This window comes from Borostomias antarcticus, assembly GCF_949987555.1.
Source record: "Borostomias antarcticus genome assembly, chromosome: 15".
In the NCBI taxonomy this organism is placed as follows: Eukaryota; Metazoa; Chordata; class Actinopteri; order Stomiiformes; family Stomiidae; genus Borostomias; species Borostomias antarcticus.
The window spans coordinates 15,308,313-15,328,279 of record NC_140248.1 but is presented as its reverse complement, the minus strand read 5'-3'; the positions used below and the strand labels follow the sequence as shown (position 1 = coordinate 15,328,279).

At 43.1% G+C, this 19,967-nt stretch overlaps 1 protein-coding gene across 1 annotated transcript; it reads right to left on the bottom strand.

Annotated features, from left to right (window-relative positions):
• Positions 1–175: 175 nt before the first annotated feature.
• Positions 176–14,310, bottom strand: aldh3a2b (aldehyde dehydrogenase 3 family, member A2b). Its single transcript, XM_084449653.1, has 11 exons — positions 14,225–14,310; positions 13,491–13,789; positions 13,054–13,285; positions 10,077–10,162; positions 7,079–7,287; positions 4,185–4,302; positions 3,915–4,056; positions 2,640–2,806; positions 2,383–2,482; positions 1,627–1,865; positions 176–1,176 (listed from the first exon to the last, which is right to left on the bottom strand). Exons 2-11 carry the CDS (start codon positions 13,752–13,754, stop codon positions 1,162–1,164), a joined length of 1,572 nt encoding a protein of 523 aa, XP_084305779.1. The 5' UTR covers positions 13,755–13,789; positions 14,225–14,310; the 3' UTR covers positions 176–1,161.
• Positions 14,311–19,967: the final 5,657 nt, after the last annotated feature.

Sequence of the window (19,967 nt, the reverse complement as noted above, 5' to 3'; positions counted from 1 at the left end):
ACTATGGAGATCACCTGATTAATTACTAGACAATACATGTTTCATATTAATTAGGGTGTGTTTGATTTGCCAAGGGCACATATTGTGTATTTCTAAAATAGTAATTGACCCAAGTCTGGAGATCACAATGCTATTTAAAGACAGAAAGTGAAATCCAAAGGTGAAGGACAAAATGAAATGTATAATAATTTATTGAAATGCTAGTTACACATTGTATATGCTCATTAATATTTGTAAATTAAATTAAAAATATTTTGAAATGCAAAGGGAGTTACCTGGTTTGTTTCAGGCACATTGTGTAAAATGTAAAAATGAAATGACATGGACTTTAACTATACAGAATATACAGTATAGTAAATGACATGGACTTTAACTATATAGAATATACAGTATAGTAACAGTATGATATGAGTTGGTCATGTTGGTTCAAACTGTAATCACACACTTCTGAACATTAAGAGCAAACAATCACAATAAAACAAGCAACTAACCTGCCAACTCAGTGGCAGAACGTTATGCTTCTCTGGTATCAACTACAGCATAATTTCCACCATGTGAAATGTTAGTGAACCACAAGTGAATATTTATGTCATGATCATGCCTTCACAAATGAAAAAGATTGAAAAATTGAGTCTTCATTGTGTATGACTAAGAATGTAGGAACAGAACGCTACAGAGTGTAAGAAAACTGGCTTTGGCAAAATCTATGGCAACAATGGGTCATATACTGTAATTTCTGCTTGTTTTTGTTACTTCATCAATAACGTATATAACGTATATATAAGGTGTAGGACAGCCCATAAAATGAACATTTTAAGTTTGTATTTTTAAGCAACCTGTGCTAACAGGTTAACATAAAAGACTGATTAAAGTGCCATAAATATGCTAAAAGATCACATTCAATAACATATCAATAAAATATGCAGCTAGCCAATATCAGTCAACAAATCTTTCTGAAATTACATTGTGCAGAGTTATACAATCACATAGATAAATGAGCCGGTTACCCTTCTGGCTCTTAGGTGAAGGGCACAGTATTATCTAAAAGCAGAAGTGGGCAGGGTTAAACTCCATCTAGTGCTGGAGGCCAAGGTCCATTCTTCTGCCCTGCGTGTTGCTGGGGTAACAAGAGGCCTACGCCTTAGGAATGTTGTTGTGACCTCACTGCATATATCTCTGGAAAAACACAAAAATCCACCAATCAGTGTCTTTCATCTAAATCCAAAACAATTCTCCCTCCATAATCCCCTCTTTCAACCTCACCATCACGTTTAAAGAAATGCAGTGTTTTTTCTCCCCTTAACCCCGAATTGTAATGAGTCCAGCCAGACCTTTCTCCAGCGCTGGCACAGCGTAAACAAAGTGTGGAGATAGGTCTGGCTATGCAAAACCAGGGCTGCATTCCGAAATGCATAATGTACTTCTACTTTTTACTACCAATACGCACTACAGCTGGCCCTACAAAGTACGTACTTTGCACGCAGTACGCATCCAATTGGGACATACTGTACTACATACATTTTTGGCATACTATATAGTATGTAAGTATGCGATTCGGAATCCAGCCTAGGTCCTATCACTCCCCTCTCTCCTTCCTTCTCGCCCCGCCCCCTCCTCCCCACGTACCTGCAGCACCACGGCCGCCACCACCGCCAGGACGGCCAGCAGAGCTACGCGGCCCAGCCAGCCCAGGTCCGGGTTCCTCAGGATGAAGAAGCGGGCCCAGCTAAGCTTCTTGTGGGTGTGTGGGGGGTAGCGCATGTCGTTCAGGCCCTCCATCTTGAGCTGCTTGATCAGGCAGCTCCGCAGGTGACTCAGCTGGTCGAAGCTGAACTTACCGTGGTAGGAGCCCATACCGCTGTTCCCTAAGGAGCGATCACACGGAGAGAGTACAGTCAGCATGCGTGTGTGTGTGTGTTTGTGAGAGTGTGTATGTTTGTGAGAGTGTGTGTGTGTGTGTGCACAGGTCTTTTTACTTAGAAATGTTGTGTGCCACAGCGCAGGCAAACTGCTGTGTGGGACAATCCATCCCATATTACCTGATGATGAATTTGCATTCTAGCATAAGATCTTATCCAAAACAACTTACCAACTGCTATGCAATATTCTTTTATTTAATATATATATATATATTATATATTCTCATATTTATTTTCTGAAGTCTATATTTAGTTTGTGTGTACTACCAGTCCCACACCAGGTTGTCAGTCTTGCGTTCACTGCACTGAGAAGCCCTCATGAACAACTAGGTGAAATGTCCTGTAACAGTGTTCTACTCCCTCTTGGGGTTGCGAGTGGTGGTGCAGCTCTTTCCATACCTCACCATGGTACAAGCAACATTTCACATGAGAAAGACCTGTATGTAAAGAGAAGGACACTAACCTACTCCACCAAAGGGCAGTGCGCTGACAGAATAGTGGATCAGGCAGTCGTTGGCCAGCACTCCTCCACTAGAGGTCTCCGCTATCATCTTCTTTATCACCTTCACTCAGATAGATGGAGAAGAAAGGCAACAACAATGGCACTATTTGTTTAAAACTGCAACAAGATCACAATTTTGGAATACTGTGTGTGTGTGTGTGTGGTCTGTGTGTGTGTGTGAGTGTGTGTGTGTAGGTGTGTGTGCGTGTGTACATTACTTTGTCGTCTGGTGAGAAGACGTAGAGGGCGAGAGGTTTCTCTCTCTGGTTGATGAAGCTGATGGCTTCGTCCAGCCCACTGACCGCCACGATGGGGAGCAGTGGCCCGAAGATCTCCTCCTGCATCACCTTAGACTCCGGCTTCACGTCCCGCAGCACCGTGGGGGCTGGGGGGAAGGGCGCACAGACATTTCAACTACATACATCCCAAAGTAAGGATATTTCATCTAGCCTGACACTCGGACTGAATTGCCATTTCGTTTCACTTCATTATTCAGTCTGAACAGGCTCCCATTGCAGACGTTTTCTGAGATGGGCATTGCCGAAGGAGTCCTCTGTGATTAGTTCATCCCCTAACCAATCACGTCACGCAGTTTAATTCCATCATCAAATTCAAAGGACGCTGACTGGCTTAGCTGGAATTACAACCGAGAAATCACTCTGGACGAGAGTCTTTCCAGACACTGAATAGCATTTAGAAAACTAGAAAGTACATTTCCTGGAGAAAATGTGAGGTGGGCTAGCTGCTGCAGCTGTATGTAACAACTACTGCTAGTACTACTATGGACCGGGCAATCATCTCCATGCACCCACCGGTGAATTTTGCTCTTACGTCACGCTCAGGGTGGGAGAATGCGGAAGTATCCATAGACCATATAGTACAAGTTCGTTATAAAAATAACACTTCAAGATTCGAAATAGTCAAAAAATAACATCCAGAATACACTACTGGAATTACAAACTCATGATTATTGGACTGGATTGTTTTTCACCGCGGTAGTTTTCACGTTATGAAATACATAGGAGCGCATTAGTCATCAGCTCATTCCCGTCCATGTATTTCATAACGTGAAAACTACCGCGGTGAAAAACAATCAGAGTCCGGTAATCATGAGTTTTTAATTCCAGTAGTGTATTCTGAATGTTATTTCTGACTATTTCTAATCTTGAAGTGTTCTTTTCATAACGAACTTGTACTATTAGACTATGGATACTTCCGCATTCTCCCACCCTGAGCGTGACATGCCCGCCATGTGAATAAGGTCAATATCACAAGTTGGGCTAGCTTCTACAAGCTAGCCCACCTAATTAAAGTGGGAGTGTGATTCAGGAGCTGGAGCCAGGCTATATTTCATCTCTAGAAACAGAAATTGTGCTGCAGACTATGCAATGTTTGTTTATGTATATGAAGGCAAAAATAGTATGATAGTATTACTGTTATTCCATAATAAACAGTTGTGTAATTAATTACAATGTAAATACCAATACAAGTACCTATGTAGCACTCTGACTCATCAGTTTCACCACCCACTGCTACAGTGCTGTCCTCTGTCATCGCCATGATCCTCTTGAAGTGGCGCTGGTTGATGATGCGTCCGTAGTCGGCGCAGGTCTTAGGGTCCTCTGTGTAAAAATCCTGAGAGAGAAAATACAGAGACGATCAGTTGTGTAGCTCACTCCTCGCTTCTTCATTGTGATACAAGGGAATTCCTTTCTAATGTGGCCACACAGTGATGATGTTACTACTGTCCCTACAGTACGTACCCTGATGGACTTCTTGACCTCCTCCACCACCCGGTCCTGGATGCTGGGGTCACACAGGATGTAGTCTGGGGCGATGCACGTCTGCCCACAGTTGGTGTACTTCCCCCAGGTCACACGCCTACAGCACAGTGGAGAGAGAGAGAGAGAGCGAGAGAGAGAGAGAGGCAGAGAGAGAGACAGAGAAACCGAGAGAGAGAGAGACAAACAGAGAGATCGAGACAGGGAGATAGAGACAGGGAGAGACAGACAGAGAGATAGACATAGAGAGAGAAAGAGAGAGTACGGTGAGTACTCAAGACTCGTTTATAGTTTATTTGCACATTGGACTGCACTCAGAGTACTGCTCTTATTGATTCTTTTTATTAGGGCCCGAGCACTGGCGGTGCGGTGCGAATTGTGAAATTGTAAGGATTATTCTCCTACCTTCTTCTTCTTCTCCCCAAACAAATGCCTTTTTGGCGGCCTAAACATCGATGAAAACGCATGAAACTTTGCAGATACGTCAGTCCCGGTGAAAAATTTGATATTTCATGGGTGACGGAAATGGGCGTGGCAAAACGGCTCAAGAGCGCCCCCTGGAAAATTTTAAATGGCGAGCCCCACCTTTCAGTTTGATGTAGGCGAACGAAATTCGGTGGGCATATGTAGTTCGAGACACACTAAAATTTATCTTGGAGCTATACCCAACATCCAACAGGAAGTCAGGCATTTTGCTCTTAATGTGCCATTTTTTCCTTGTTTCTACCATTTCCATGCCTCGTACTTTAACGAATTCCTCCTACAGATTTCATCTGATCAACTTCATATTCGATCAGGTTCATCTTAAGACCTTTGTGATCAAAAGTTATTAAAAAAAATAGTTTTCACCAAACACCCTTGCCATGGCGCCCCGCCAAATTTTGACATTTCGCCATACAACAGGAAGTCCTCATAACGCCTCCATACATTATCCAATTTGTCCGATATTTCTCACGCTTCATGAAGGTTCTGTCCTGAACACATCTATGTGTCAGTATTGCGTCATACTTATAGCGCCACATATTGGTGAAACAGGAAGTCCTCAAAACTCCTACATACATTATCCGATTTGCACCAAATTGCTGACGCTTCATGAAGGTCGCATTCTGAACACATCTATGCGTCGGTATTGAGTCACACTTACAGCGCCACCTACTGGTGAAACAGGAAGTACTCATAACTCCTACATACGTTATCCGATTTACTCCAAATTGCTCATGCTTGATGAAGGTCGCATCTTGAACACATCTGTAAGTCAGTATTGCATCATACCTACAGTGCCACCTACTGGTGAAACAGGAAGTCCTCATAACTCCTACATACATTATCCGATTTACACCAAATTGCTCACGCTTGATGAAGGTCGCATCCTGAACACATCTGTGCGTCAGCATTGAGTCATACTTATAGCGCCACCTACTGCTCACAGGAAGTCCTCATAACTCCTACATACATTATCCAATTTACCCCAAATTGCTCACGCTTGATGAAGGTCACGTCCTGAACACATCTGTAGGTCAGTATTGAGTCATAGTTATAGCGCCGCCTACAGGTCAAGCAGGAAGTCATTATTACTCCTACATACATTGTCCGATTTCTCACGCTTCATCAAGGTACCGTCCTGAACACATCTATGCGTCGGTATTGAATCATGCTTAGAGCGCCACCTACTGGTGACTAGGGATGGGGATCAAAACACGGGTCCAAAAGGACCCAGTTCCAAATTTCTCAAGACTCGGTAATCAATAAGGTTGGAGCTTATCGGGTCTGCTATCGAGCCTACAGCCGAGTGACCATTTTAACCGGGACAATCCAAAGTGTAGGCTAGGCTACTGCACGTTCATGCAAGCGCACAAGTAGGCATATATAATTCTCGAGCACCAAAACCAGGCGTTTTCATTCAGAATGATACAAATATTTCAGTTTCAGCATCATGGACAGCTTCCCAGCAAGCAACATATTGGTCTGCACACACTGGGCTACACCTTTAGTCTTGTAGGTAGGAATTCCGACGTAAAGATCATATTAACTTGATAAATGTCATGTGAGCACTGTTAACAAGCATCACATTATGTTGTGGTTAAAACCGTTGGCAGTGAATGTTGAAAACTAGTGTTCTACAGATATTTCTCGGTACAACCGGCTTGACACGGGCAATCGGGACGTCTGGTCACCCACATTATACGTCCTGTCCGATCGTGGTGCACAAACATGACTGATAAAGTTTTGGAATTCCATTGCATTGCATGCCAACCGCTGTTATTTTATTGCCTTGCACACTCGTTCACAAGTTTGCTTGTTGAGAAAATGGCAGTGTGCAAAACGGTCAAGTGCTTGGCTTCATTTCACAAGAGTGAAAGATAAAGACGAGGCGAAAAAGCAATAAATGCAAAACCAGTTCTGTTAAACATGTATTGCCGTCCGTCTCGTTTTTCCCATAGAAAAGTATCGATAGTGGTATCAATAAGGACCCGGATCATTAAGCAGACTCGATACGGTAGATATTTCTACTGGTGACAGGAAGTTTCTCTCAGTATTGGACACCGAAATAGCACACCCTTTAATGGGGTGCGAGGGTGCGAGGGCCCGCTCACTGCTGCTCGCAGCCCTAGTTTTGTATTGTTACAGTACATTTTCATTCATTGTAATATACTGTATGTTTGCTTTGGCAATACTTAAATACTTTTTCAACTTTTCTTGCCATGTCAATAAGGCATCGCAATTGGATTGAATTGAATTGAATTGAGAGAGAAGAGAGAGAGAGAGAGAGAGAGGGGAAGGAGGGTGAGGAAGACGAGAGTAGCATGGGCACAAACGAGGGAACCGAAAGGACAAGGACGGAGAGAGAGGGCCATACGGCGCGCCCGCCTGCTCACCGACACGCCATGCTGATGTCACAGTCCTTGTCGATGTAGCAGGGGCTCTTGCCGCCCAGCTCCAGTGTGACGGGCGTCAGGTGCTTGGCCGCCGCCTCCATGACCAGCCGGCCCACGGCGCTGTTGCCCGTGTAGAAGACGTGATCGAAGCGTTGGCGCAGGAGCTCCTGGGTCTCCGGCACGCCGCCTGTCACCACCGGGTACAACTCCTGAAACACAAACAAACGCCGCTATACTGTACGTACTGTACACACGCCACCGCCAAACAGCGCGGTGGGATTATGGGCTACCTGCTGTTCTGTAGGTGACATTTACATGTAGAACAGGGCTGCAGAGATGTTAGGTGATGTTAACAGGGTTGTAGAGATGTTGGGTGATGGTGGTGGTGTTATATGAATGATTATCATCTGTAGAGTTGTGTCATATTAGTAATATGATGTGTGATATTAGTAATATGATGAGTGTGATATTAGTAATATGAAATGGTGCTCAGAGAGCACAGACCTCCGCCCCTGAATGCATTTTGTGGCTCTGTGCTCGCCAAAATTGAAAGGCCCATGCTACACCCCTCCTGAGTTTCATGAAAAGCAGTCTGGTAGTTTTTGTGTTTGGGCGGCTCATGGACTCGCCCCATGATTCGCTGGGGCGGAGTTAAAAATGACTGAAGGTGAATGGGTGGCTGTATTTGGCCCACTCTGTGGTGTCCCCTCGGGTCACAGTCAGCGGGGGTTAGTGTGGTGCACTCCTGTCTCTCCCCCCGCACACCCCAGTCCAAACCCTGTGTCTCTAGTAGGGATGGGTCTTGAAAACCGGTTCTATTAAGACCCGGTTCAAGGATTTCGAGAAACTCGATAAAAAGGCAGACCCGAGCTTATCGATTCTGCTATCGAGACTAGCACGTCCTACGATAACGTAATGTCAATTTGAAATCTTGTAAGACGAGTCACGTCATTTCAATCCATCCGCGGTTTAAATAAAAAAAGATACAATGGCCTCCCGCACCGCTTTATTTCTCATTTGGGCGGAGAGAATGGCTGAGCGCACAAAGCGATCTAAGGCGTGGTTACATTTCACAAAAGTGAAAGAAAAGGAGGAGGCGAAATGCAACCTGTGCTCTAAGATATTCCCCTGCAAGGGGGGAAATATGTCTATGCTAAAGTACTTAAATGGTGCCCATCAGATTAGAATTCGGACTTGCACTACATTTGATAGTCTCAAAGTGTGAGACAGACCAACTCCCTCGTCCTCTTCTACCACCCCAGGTATGCATGCTGTGCGCACCCCAATAAGTCCCGTTCGTTGACATTGACAGTACTTAAATCTAGTGCTAGATGTCTTCTTTGCTAGCTAGATTCCCTCTGTCATCGGCTTGCTAAAGCTATAACTTACAGTGGTTCATTCATTAGACTAGTAGTAACGTACTGCAGCTAGCCAGCTATACCTAAAGTTAGCTACCGTTAGCTTGCTAGCTCGGTGCAGTGACGTTACGTTACTAGGCACAACTAGTGAATGAATGAATGAATCACCCACTGTAGTCTAAGTTATACTAATACGTTCTTGTAGCCTTTAGCAAGCGGATGACAGAGGGAATCTAGCTTGCAAAGAAGACATCTAGATATAAGGACTGTCAATGTCAACGTAAAATAGCGTAATAGTGTATAGCATAGCACTTGCATGTACAATGCTATAGCACTATCTAGCTGGTTAATGTTAGCAAGCGGCAGTGCTCGTCACAACTAATGGATGGCGTTAGTAGCCTAGCAATCGGTTGGCATAGGTTTGCCAAGGAGGGATGTTCTCTTTCTCTAATAGTGTTTAGTTAAGAGCAGCCATTTGTTATGTAATGGTGTGTTGTTATGTTGTTATGTAAAGCATAGCCTAATAGGCTACTTTATTTAATTTATATGCAGTATAATTTATTTTTTGTCTTTTCACGTTATGCCCTGTGCATCAGTAGTCGAAAATAATCAGGGCCACAGCGCTCAGAACCGGTGCAGGACCCTTCTTTATTATTGATCCGTGCATCAGTAGTGTCACAATCCCAAATAAAACAATACCAATTCGGTTCTTTTAAGAATTTATAGTTGTCTTGTTTTACCATCAAATAGTAGAAAAGTAGGGTATCGATAGTGGGATTGATAAATACTCGAATCGTTAAGCAGTCTCAATAATGGTATCAGTATCGATAAAAATTAACGACACCCATCCCTAGTCTCTAGGGCCCCCACACAGGGAGCTGGCTTTGTTCTAAGTTTTGTTTTCATTTGTTGATCCGGCCCGTGATTCGGATCTGCTCCAAAATTTAATGGGTTCTAAGGTGGCCCATGATACACCCTTCCACCGAGTTTCATAAAAATCGGTTTGGTAGTTTTTGCGTAATCAAAGTCCAAAAAATGAATGGAGGTGAATGGCCAGTCTGGCTGTGTTTGAGCGGCCCGTGGATCCGACCCATGATTCGGATCCACTCTAAAGCTTAATGGGTTCTAAGATGGACCATGCTACACCCTACCACTGAGTGTCGTGAAAATAGGTCCAGTAGTTTTTGTGTAATCCTGCTAACAGACACACGCACGCAACCGAAAACATAACCTATCGCCTTGTGCTGTCGCTGGGGCAGAGGTAATGAATGTGATTGTTAGTAATATGATGAGTGTGATATTAGTAATATGATTAGTGTGATATTAGTAATATGATGAGTATGTGTGTTACTATAATGAGTGTGATATTAGGAGTAATATGATTAGCGTGTTTGTTAGTGTGAGTGTTATATTAGTTATATGATGAGTGTGATTGTTAGTAATATGATGAGTGTGATATTAGTATGATGAGTGTGATTGTTAGTAATATGATGACTGTGATATTTGTAATATGATGAGTTTGTTTGTTAGTATGATGAGTGTGGTATTAGTAATATGATGAGTGTGTTTGTTAGTATGATGAGTGTGATATTAGTAATAAGATGAGTGTGATATTGCCATGACAGTGTCCTTATTGTTACCTTGTCAATGTAGAGTGGCAGCAGGTCCTCCATGACCTTGGCAGTGTGAACACACACCTCGGAGGGCTTCACCACCGCAGCGTTGCCTACAACCAGACAGGACAGCGGCATGAGAAGAGCTATCGGGTTAAAGGTCAAACCACAGGGCACTAACAGATGTGGTAACGCTTTGGTAGCAGTCAGTGTGGATAGCTACGATAAATTAGCTTATTATTGGCAAGTACTACCAGGATCGTACCTCTTAAATATATATTTACCTACCTCTTAAATATCTGCAGTATTTACCTCTATTTTATTTATATTTTGCTACTCATGCACTTTGGCTTTAGCACTCGATTATGCTCTCAGTCACTTGTTTAGAAAGGAGACGCACTTGAGAGTTCTGGCGAGTAGTAGTAAACTGACTACCTATGTTAAATGCAAATATTGTAAGTCTCTCTGGATAAAATTGTCTGTTAAATGACTGTAATGTAGTCTGGTTGATCAGTCTTTAGCAGCATACACATCTCACCTACTGAACACACCTAATCTTCCTCTCGGAGTTGATAACAAGCATAGCCAGAGAATAAAGTCCAGTCCAGTGCAAATACTCATACTTAAACCTCATGAGAATGAGTCCAGCATGCCAACAACTACATAATGAATGATACATCTAATTAAACAAGGGGCTTATCGACTGACCAAAGTTATTCAAACCCTTGGGTGACGAGGTCTGTAAAGTGAAAATCCAGAACGCTCCATGTCTTTTTAACAGCAAGTCAATGATGTGAAACATGACATTTCAACTTTACGGTTCAATGGCAAGTCAGCCTACCATGTACAGGGGGCGACCATGACTTGCTGTTAAAAAGACGTGAAGCGATCTGGATTTTCACATTACAGACTTTGTCACCCAAGGGTTTGTATGATGAACTACTGCTTAATGTCATGCTATGAGTTTTTTCGTGTTGTGTTTTTTTTTACGTTCTATCAAAGTTTGCCTCTATTAGAACTTATGTTCAGCCCATATCTTTCTCTAATCTCGTCTCCTCTTTTTCATTCAACCTTTATTTATTATTAAAGCACTTTGAATTGCCTTGTTGCTGAAATGTGCTATACAAATAAACTTGCCTTGCCTTGCCTTTATTTATCCAAGTATCATTGAGATTAAAATCTATTTAACCTGGCCAGTGTAGCAGCAATAGGCCTATACAATAGTTGCAGACAATACAACAGTCAACCATACATAAATTGCTCATACTAATTTATTTGAAAGAGTATAGCCCTGGAGATAAATACACAAGACCCTGTAATAAATACACAAGACCTTGTAAGAAATATACAAGACCTTGTAAGAAATACACAAGACCCTGTAAGAAATACACAAGAATGCTGGTTGGTGAAAGCCTTCTAGTGTAATGTTGACGATCCAAAGCTACTACTCTGCAGGGAGTTTGCGTTGAACCACGTGCAGGTTAAGTGCACGCATGCAAACAATTGAATGGCCATTTGATGTAAGCTTTTCAAACAGGGCTGAATAATTCAACAGCTGCATTTAAGACAGCCATCTCAAGGGTTATCAGATGGTTATATGGTTCATACAAGACCAGGAGTTTGTCTTATCCTTGAGTAGTTATTGATAGCAGTGGTGCTCGAGAGTTATCTCTCTCTCTCTCTCTCTCTCTCTCTCTCTCTCTCTCTCTCTCTCTCTCTCACACACACACACACACACAGAAAACACAAGAGAGAGAGAGAGAGAGAGAGAGAGTGAGAGAATAAATCCCATAGCATACTGTATTTGCTGTTTAACAGCGCATGCGATGAGTGAGCATTTTGCGACGTGTTAATTTTTGAAGACCTGCACAGCCAATCACAGCCAACGCACCAAAGGAACGCAGGAGACGCTTTGTAGCCATCTTTTGTCCTCATACACGTAGTTAAAAGCACGTATACCAGCTTTGGTATACCAGGGGCTTTAGGGGGCTTCTGATCAAGTATACCAGAGGCTTTAGGGAGCTCCTGATCATAACTCCATAGATAGCAGCTCTGGGACTGGCCTTGGACCGGGTACAGAGGCTGACGTTGTGTAATAACACAAGTTTAACACAACAAATATCAATTTGTGGTTTAACATTTATAATGCACCATCATAGAACCACATGTAATAGCAGGGGGACTTTGTGAATTAAACATAGTTTGGTTTAGTTGACTGTAAGCTATAATACATTTAGTTGACTGTAAGCTATAATACATTGTCGTGCTAGCAATTAGAAGAGTTCTGTCTTTCTCAAGTCTCTAAAAGGGGCCATTCCATAAAAAATGCATTTTCTGTGTTCAATATTTGCCTTTTAAATATTTGCATATACTGAGTTCAATATTTGCCTTTTAAACAAGACAGTAAAGCTTGTAAGTCCTTGAAATATCACGGAGTGCATGAAAAAGTTATTGAAAGTGAATTTTATTTTGTAACATTGTATATAATATAAATAGTATATGTAAAATATGTATAGACCTATTTTATGATTATCTATTATTATCTATTATTATAAAATGTATATATATTATTATTATTATTATTATCATTATTATTACTACTATATGATAAACTATTATTTTATAACAAATTTCTCTGGTACGTAACAAGAAATGTGCTGTGTGATCTAGCTATAGTGTGTATAAGTCAAGCAAGGTTTATTCAGAATAATTGTTGCACCTTATCTGCTCATAAGCACCAGCTGATGTAGTTTGATTCCAAAGCAAATCTACACAAATCTCTGATAACTTTGGTTATCGGAAAAAAAAGAAGCTTATTTTGCCCCCCAAGTGTCCTGTTGTGCAGCAGAGGTGCCGTTAACATTAGCTGGACAAGTCAAAATGTTAGACTGGAGCCACTAAGGTCCCACTTCTTTTTCCACTGCAGAAAGTAGGGAGTTCAGGCACTACGCTCCCCCTCCCCCGCGCCAACGTCAAACACACACACACACACACACCCTCTTACCAGCAGCGATGGCCCCTATCAGGGGCTGTATGGTGACGGCCCAGGGGTAATTCCAGGCCCCGATGATGAGCACCACGCCCAGCGGTTCAGGCTGGATGTAGACAGTGTCAGAGATGGTCAGCAGGTTCTTCTCCACGGGCCGGGGGGCGGCCCACTCCGCTAGCTTCTTCATGGCCAGACCGATCTCCCCCTCCAACCCCAGGGTCTCGTACAGCTGGGTTCCCACATCACTCTGGAAGAGGGGAAACACTGTGAGTATACATAACAAATAAAGAATTTCAAATAAAGAATCACAGACAACCCGTCACCTGTGCACTCTCTTTCTCTCTCTCACACACACACACACACGCGCACACACACACACACACGCGCACACACACACACACACACTATAAATATAAATAGCACGTAATAAATACAGCTATAGTTTAACTCACTTTATTGAGATCTTTCTTAATAGCATCAGCGATCTCTTGCTGCCTCTCCACCAGAAACCGTTGGAGGTTTCTGAGCTGACGCATCCGGTGTTCCAGCGACTTGGACCTGCCGGTGAGGAAGGCTCTCCTCGCGCGTTCCACCGCAGTCTGCTCGCGGGACATTCTCCAACCGGAGCAGCCTAGAAACGTCAAAGCTTCAGTGCTGAGTTGAGAACCCGCTCTGATGTTGTTGATGACAACCAGAGCTGTTTTGGCTCTATTCATCCATCCGGAGTGCGATTAGCCTACTTTCTTTTTTTCTTAACAAAGCAAGAGAGCAGATGTTCTGATGAAAGACGCCACACAAGATCATATTAAATAAACTTGCAAAACCATATTGATAACCCCTGTTGTGCTCAGACTAGCGTTGACAAGGATAACTGCGTAACTGTAGGCTACGGGTGATTCTGTATCCAGAGTTGCAGTCAAATGTGTTAGATTATGTTGGCAACAACAATGTATAGCCTACCAACTAGTCTGATAACTTTCTCTTCGTTTATTTTTGCTTTAAATGGTAGCTTTCTTTTGATGTTGAAACTATAGCCAGCACGCGACCTTTGGCACATTGGCACTGACCTGAACGAAGGCTATTCCAGTCATTTGATGCATTTTTGCTAAGCTATAGCCTAGGCTATAACACGATAATTCTGTCACTAATGTACTTTTACATCAGCGATCAAACAAAACATTCTTACCTGAATGGCCTTTATTCCGAATCACACAGGTATATTTGCGATGTTTCGCTAAGTGCAAAACGGAATACGCTGGCGTGAGAAGGTTCTAAGAGCTGGTCTACTAAACACAAAGACGGATCTCCCGTTACACCCGGGTCTAGTGGAGGAGGCGGGGCTCCACTGTCAGACGGTTGGCCGTTTGCTTTGTCACTCGTGATATAGTTCTGCATTACTGGTTTATCAGCTACACATTAGACTAGTTATCACATTCAAAATATGGCAATTTTTTGGTAAAAAAATTGACCTAGATTACTGTTAGCCTACATATTGGGAAATTAATAGTTTCAACATGTAATAAGAAAAGTGATATAGCCCACAAGAAAACAGTTAGGCCTAATTGTGTTTTGACCATAAGCAGAACTAGGCCTACAAGAAAAAGTGATTGTGCAATTAATAGGGGAGCTATAATACAGTATGGCATGTAGGTCTGTGATATCTAATGACAGAGCATATCTGATATAGACATAAGTGACTCACGTCACTCCACACGTCTGACTGTGACTCCCTAGTTACAGTGAATCTTATAAATGACAGAAAATGTGTATCTTTATCTTGACGATGTTTCTGAATGGTCTTCACTGTTGTTCAATCTTCCACTCCACAAAAAGCTCTTGATAAACTGACATGATGATGATATACATTTTTGCCAGATGCTAACCCTGCTAACCGTAACCCTTCTGTAATTTTCCATGTGTGCCGTGTCTTCTAATTGAGTGCCACTCTCACTCATTCATTTCTGTTTCAGACCTTAGTTCTCTTATGAACCAAACTCTTTTGAACTCTTTAGTATGCGGGTCTCTGTCCTTCATGTGCAGCCAAGCTGGAGTCACACGGAGGCTCAGGATCTCAGGCTGCAGAGGCCCTCTGATGGGGCCCCTGGGGAGAGGGCCAAATCACACACAGATTAGGGCTAAAAATCTCTCAGGATGACAGGAAATGTGGATAGAGCTTCCACATCAAATGCAGCGTAGAGGGGAGGAGGCAGAGTGGGGTGGGGTGTATGCGTATTGAGAAGCGGGTTAAAGGAATGGAGGTGAGGGAGAGGACGACAGAGCGTCATTCACATGTTACTGTCGATCTGGACTCGTGGAGGACACACAGAATTTACATGCACGCACACATACACACGCACAAACACACACACACACATACGCACGTACACACACACAAACACACACGCATACACACCAATAACAAACAAATAAGGTGATTTAAAAAAAAAACAAAGTGTATTGGGGTGTAGGTGTAATATTTGAATTATTTGTTTGTCAAATATAAAGACATCAAATTCATCAAATAGAATTCACCACATTTCTAGACACATTCCAAGACTAGTGTGTTACCTCTGCCATCTCTCTCAGATATCACATATGTGCAACAAGGATAAATGGTGCAATTCAAACTTTTGTTAAACTGACAAACATCAACTGACTTTCTGGCTCATTCACTTTAGCATAATGTAAATACTGTTCAACTATGATTGAATATTTCAGATTGTTTCAATTTGTTTGTTGGCAAAACATTGGTTTTCTTTCTCTGGAATAGGAAGAACATTGTTTGCATTCCAGCTGACTATTTACCTTCCCAAGTGAAAGTAAATTACAATGTATGGCATAATATATGTGCCTTCACAGTTCAACAAGGCCTAGACTAGCACTAACTCCCCGAGTGATTTTACACTTACTGCATTGATTGGGCATGTTAGTAAATGTCTTATTGTCAGGTCTACATCTACTAGCCAAGAAATCAGTCTCTGTATGCAGCCCAACTAAGCCTACTGTATGTCCTACAACACATACCATACACACAACAACCTACTCTAAAGTTCCTTCCTCATATTCAGACCAGAATGTGATATGGGGGTGACCTGGCCAGGGAAAACTCTCGACCCTGAGAGCGATGTTGTGCAACATCCATTCCAAGATGGTTTACACAGGACGCTGCACTAAGAGAGCATTGTCTCACATCAGATAAGAGTACGACTCCTTCTGCACTGATCATCTGTGGGACTGTGTTCTATTCTATTCTGTGTACTACAGTATGACAGAGCTCAGAGCTGGGGTTAGAAGCAATGTTCTACTATAACAGAGCTCAGAGCTGGGGTTAGAAGCAATGTTCTACTATGACAGAGCTCAGAACTGGGGTTAGAAGCAATGTTCTACTATAACAGAGCTCAGAACTGGGGTTAGAAGCAATGTTCTACTATAACAGAGCTCAGAACTGGGGTTAGAAGCAATGTTCTACTATAACAGAGCTCAGAACTGGGGTTAGAAGAAATGTTCTACTATAACAGAGCTCAGAACTGGGGTTAGAAGCTGTGCTCTACTATGACAGAGCTCAGAGCTGGAGTTAGAAGTACTAGTTTGTCCTAAATTGAATTTGGGAGCACAGTAGGAGCTGCTCTGACAATTGGTCCATAGTTGGATCTCTGTTTATGAAATTTGATGAAGAGAGGGGTAGAAATGTTGAGGACAAGGGTAATTGGATCTGAGCTTTGACATTTACAAGTTTTTAAACTTAAAATAACTTCTTAAACTTCTTAAGGGTGAATATTAGCCTACAGGGTGTAATTCTAACACACTCAACAACTTAAAGTAGAAAGAATAATTTAATGTTGTCCTTGCTATGCAATGATAATGCTCTGTTGGTACCTCTGCAAGTTTATGAAAATGAATGGCATCCAACGTTTAATGTAATGTCCCTGTTGGGATTATATATATGTTCTAGTTAATACCCAAAATAAGTCGTATAGACTCAGTAAGTTCTCTATCTACTATTTTTTATTTTATTTTTATTTAAACAGGCTATAGATTTGTATTGATCCACATCACTGTGATCATTTACACTGAATGTAACAACTGGACTTTAGTCTCTCTTTCAATATCAAAATAAATGGCAGGCCACTGAGCTCGTACAAGTAGCAGACAATTGTGAACTGTTTATGTCATAAATAAAATATAGCCTGGCAGCTGTTGAGAAATGTGTTGTTATCAATCTCCCACATCCACCGAAACAAAATGAAAGTTTCACCACACAAAACTATAGGTCAAAATGATAGGCCTCCACTGATGGGCTGAAGAGGAGTGAAACGCTTTGGTTTCGGTAAGCAATGGGAAGTGTCGGCACATGCCTTTGGTTTCGATCCACTGCACTTGGTCCGATTGCTCTCATTTGTCGGGTGATTGCTTATCGAATACAAATTCATTGAGCAATTTGACGCCAATCTGGCGTTGTTAATGATAGGCCTATTATCTCATAAACCTCTACAGGGCCATGGCCCACGATAGGGCATTTTGCATCGCATTTGCCACGTCCACTTGTTTTTTCCACTTCGTGAATTTATTAGAGGTAGACAGGCCATCCTACGACCTGACTGTTGTTGGTTTTAGACAGCATTTATGTGTGTTGATGACAGGTCAGGCGCCTGATCCGTTATTGTGATTCTAGCTCCCTCTGGTGGTTGTTTTTAATACAACTACAAAGCAATAATTTTGTGGTGATACTGATCTGGAATAGCATTGCTTTTAAGGCCTGGGATCTGCGATTACTAATGCAAATAAAAACCAGAGCCAGTATAGGCTACTCGTCATAAGCCATTTGGAATGTTAACAGTCTCACAGAAATATAGGCATATAGTCTGCAACTGTGACAATCGACACTCAGCCACCCATTATAGTGGTTTGACATAAGACATAATGACAAATACAATAGGAGATGCAATTCCGTAGAAGGCTTCATTTTCAGCAACAGCGAGGGGGCATATTCCGGATACTATTGATTGTCTAATCGGTTGTAGGCCGACTCCCCAGTGTCTGTCTAGCACCAGATCATGCCTGTCTCTCGGCACTAGCCTTCTTCTTCTACTTGAAGTCTGATGTGTCAACCGGTGGAAACGAGGCCGACAAGGAAGTGAATAAAACATCCTGGTCTGCCATCTCTACATTATAGGCTACCTGACTGCACCTCACACTCCCATACCCCTCAATATACACTCGGTCCCCGGTGACAAAGATTTAGACATTATCGCTCACCGGGTGGTGAACTTGGTCTGTCAGGAAAGGATGTGGTGCAGACAGACTGTGCTTCTCTGCGACCCCAGCCAACCCCTCTGCCTCTCTGATGTGTCAGGAGGTGATTATCCGGCAGTGTGACGGTCGGGGTGTCGGTCTGGCGTAAACGGGGCCATTATCAGCTCGTTGGAGATCAAAGGGCACATTTAGCCGACCTGCAGTTAACGATACGGTTGCACTTCAAAGGCACGCGTTGGTTGGGCATTACATCTATTGGGGAGGAGGAGGAGGAGGAGGAGGGGAGGGAAGCACACCCCTCAAGTATAAAAACCTGCAGATTGGGCAAGTTCATCAATTGTCTTCCTGGAACCCAAGGTGAAGGCTAGGCTACTACAGGCTCTTTGGATATACTGATATTAAGTTCTGGGAATTCAGTTATAGCCTACGATTCAGAGATGGCATTTGGTTTGGATTATGCGAGTTACGACGGAAATGTAAATGCGTTTTTCCCTGGACATAACGGCTCAACTCGACACCTCAATACCAACGATTACGCACGTAATTCTGGCAGAGGTAAGACTTTTTATCAATGAAATTATAGGTGAAATTTGGCTGAAATTGTCAAGTTGTAGGCTTGACTTTGAGACCTTTTTCCCTTTGTTTTAGGCCCTATAGGCTAGACTACTAAACCCGTTCTCTTTTGACAGTGCGACAGGACGCTCTCCGCGGGGTTCTTGCAGACACAAGGCGCCGGAAGCGCACGACCTTCAGCAAAGCGCAGCTGAGCGAGCTGGAGAGGGCCTTCTCTCTCACCCGATACCCGGACGTCAAGATGAAGGAGTCCCTCGCCTCGCTCACGGGGCTCCCCGAGTCCAAGATTCAGGTATGTAGGAGCCTCAAATTAGAGATGGTAAAACAAATTTGATAGCTTAAATAGCGTAATATGCCCTTATATTGTCAGTCTGTGGTGTACTAGGCTGCTATAGTTAGGCTACATACAGTGATACTGCTTTCAAATCTGCCATCCAAAATATGACAAACTGAGTCTAACCATGGTCGCCTGTCCGCAGGTTTGGTTCCAGAATCGCCGTGCGCGCTACTTCAAGAGCAAGAAGCCCAAGGAAGAGTCACCGCTGTCGGACTATACAGCTGCAATGCTCTCCTACACGCAAACCGCGTTCACCGTCATGTCTCCTCCTACTTATTACCCATCTCTTCCCGACCACCCCTCGCCACCTCCCCGGTACAGTTCGCCAGGTTTACCGCAGGCCTCCAAGCTTTCTTCTGGCTCCATCACGTCAGTAGGCCAAGCCATGCACCCGAGCGCACCTACCTCGCCAACGCCAGCAGATCAGTTTGGGCACCTCGAGGACTACACTCAGCGGCTAGATGATCTGTTTTGTAACTCAGCAGCTTCAAGTAACTGTTGCAGCACCTGGGATTTCGTAGAAGGTATTATTGGTCGTGACAATGACACTTTCCTCGAAGAGGCTCTGCAGTCGGGGAGCCGATGTGGCTCAATGGAGCAGATTGTGCCAGAATTCCCGGGAGCGCAGTACCAGTGCCCACCAGGCGGAGACAGTCAAACTGCGGAGTCCGAGGAAGACTTCGAGTTTTTCTTTCAAGACATCGACAACAACTTTAACTTGGCAGATTTGGACGTTTCAGAAGCCTTGATTGATTACCTTCTCGGT

Bases quoted from the DNA above. Each gene is read 5' to 3' on its own strand.
- aldh3a2b (XM_084449653.1), bottom strand. From the start codon at position 13,754: ATGAATAGAGCCAAAACAGCTCTGGTTGTCATCAACAACATCAGAGCG. The intron at 13,286-13,490 runs GTGAGTTAAACT...CCCCTCTTCCAG, and splicing joins TTAAGAAAGATCTCAATAAA to AGTGATGTGGGAACCCAGCT. The intron at 7,288-10,076 runs GTAACAATAAGG...TTTGTGTTTCAG, and splicing joins TGCCACTCTACATTGACAAG to GAGTTGTACCCGGTGGTGAC.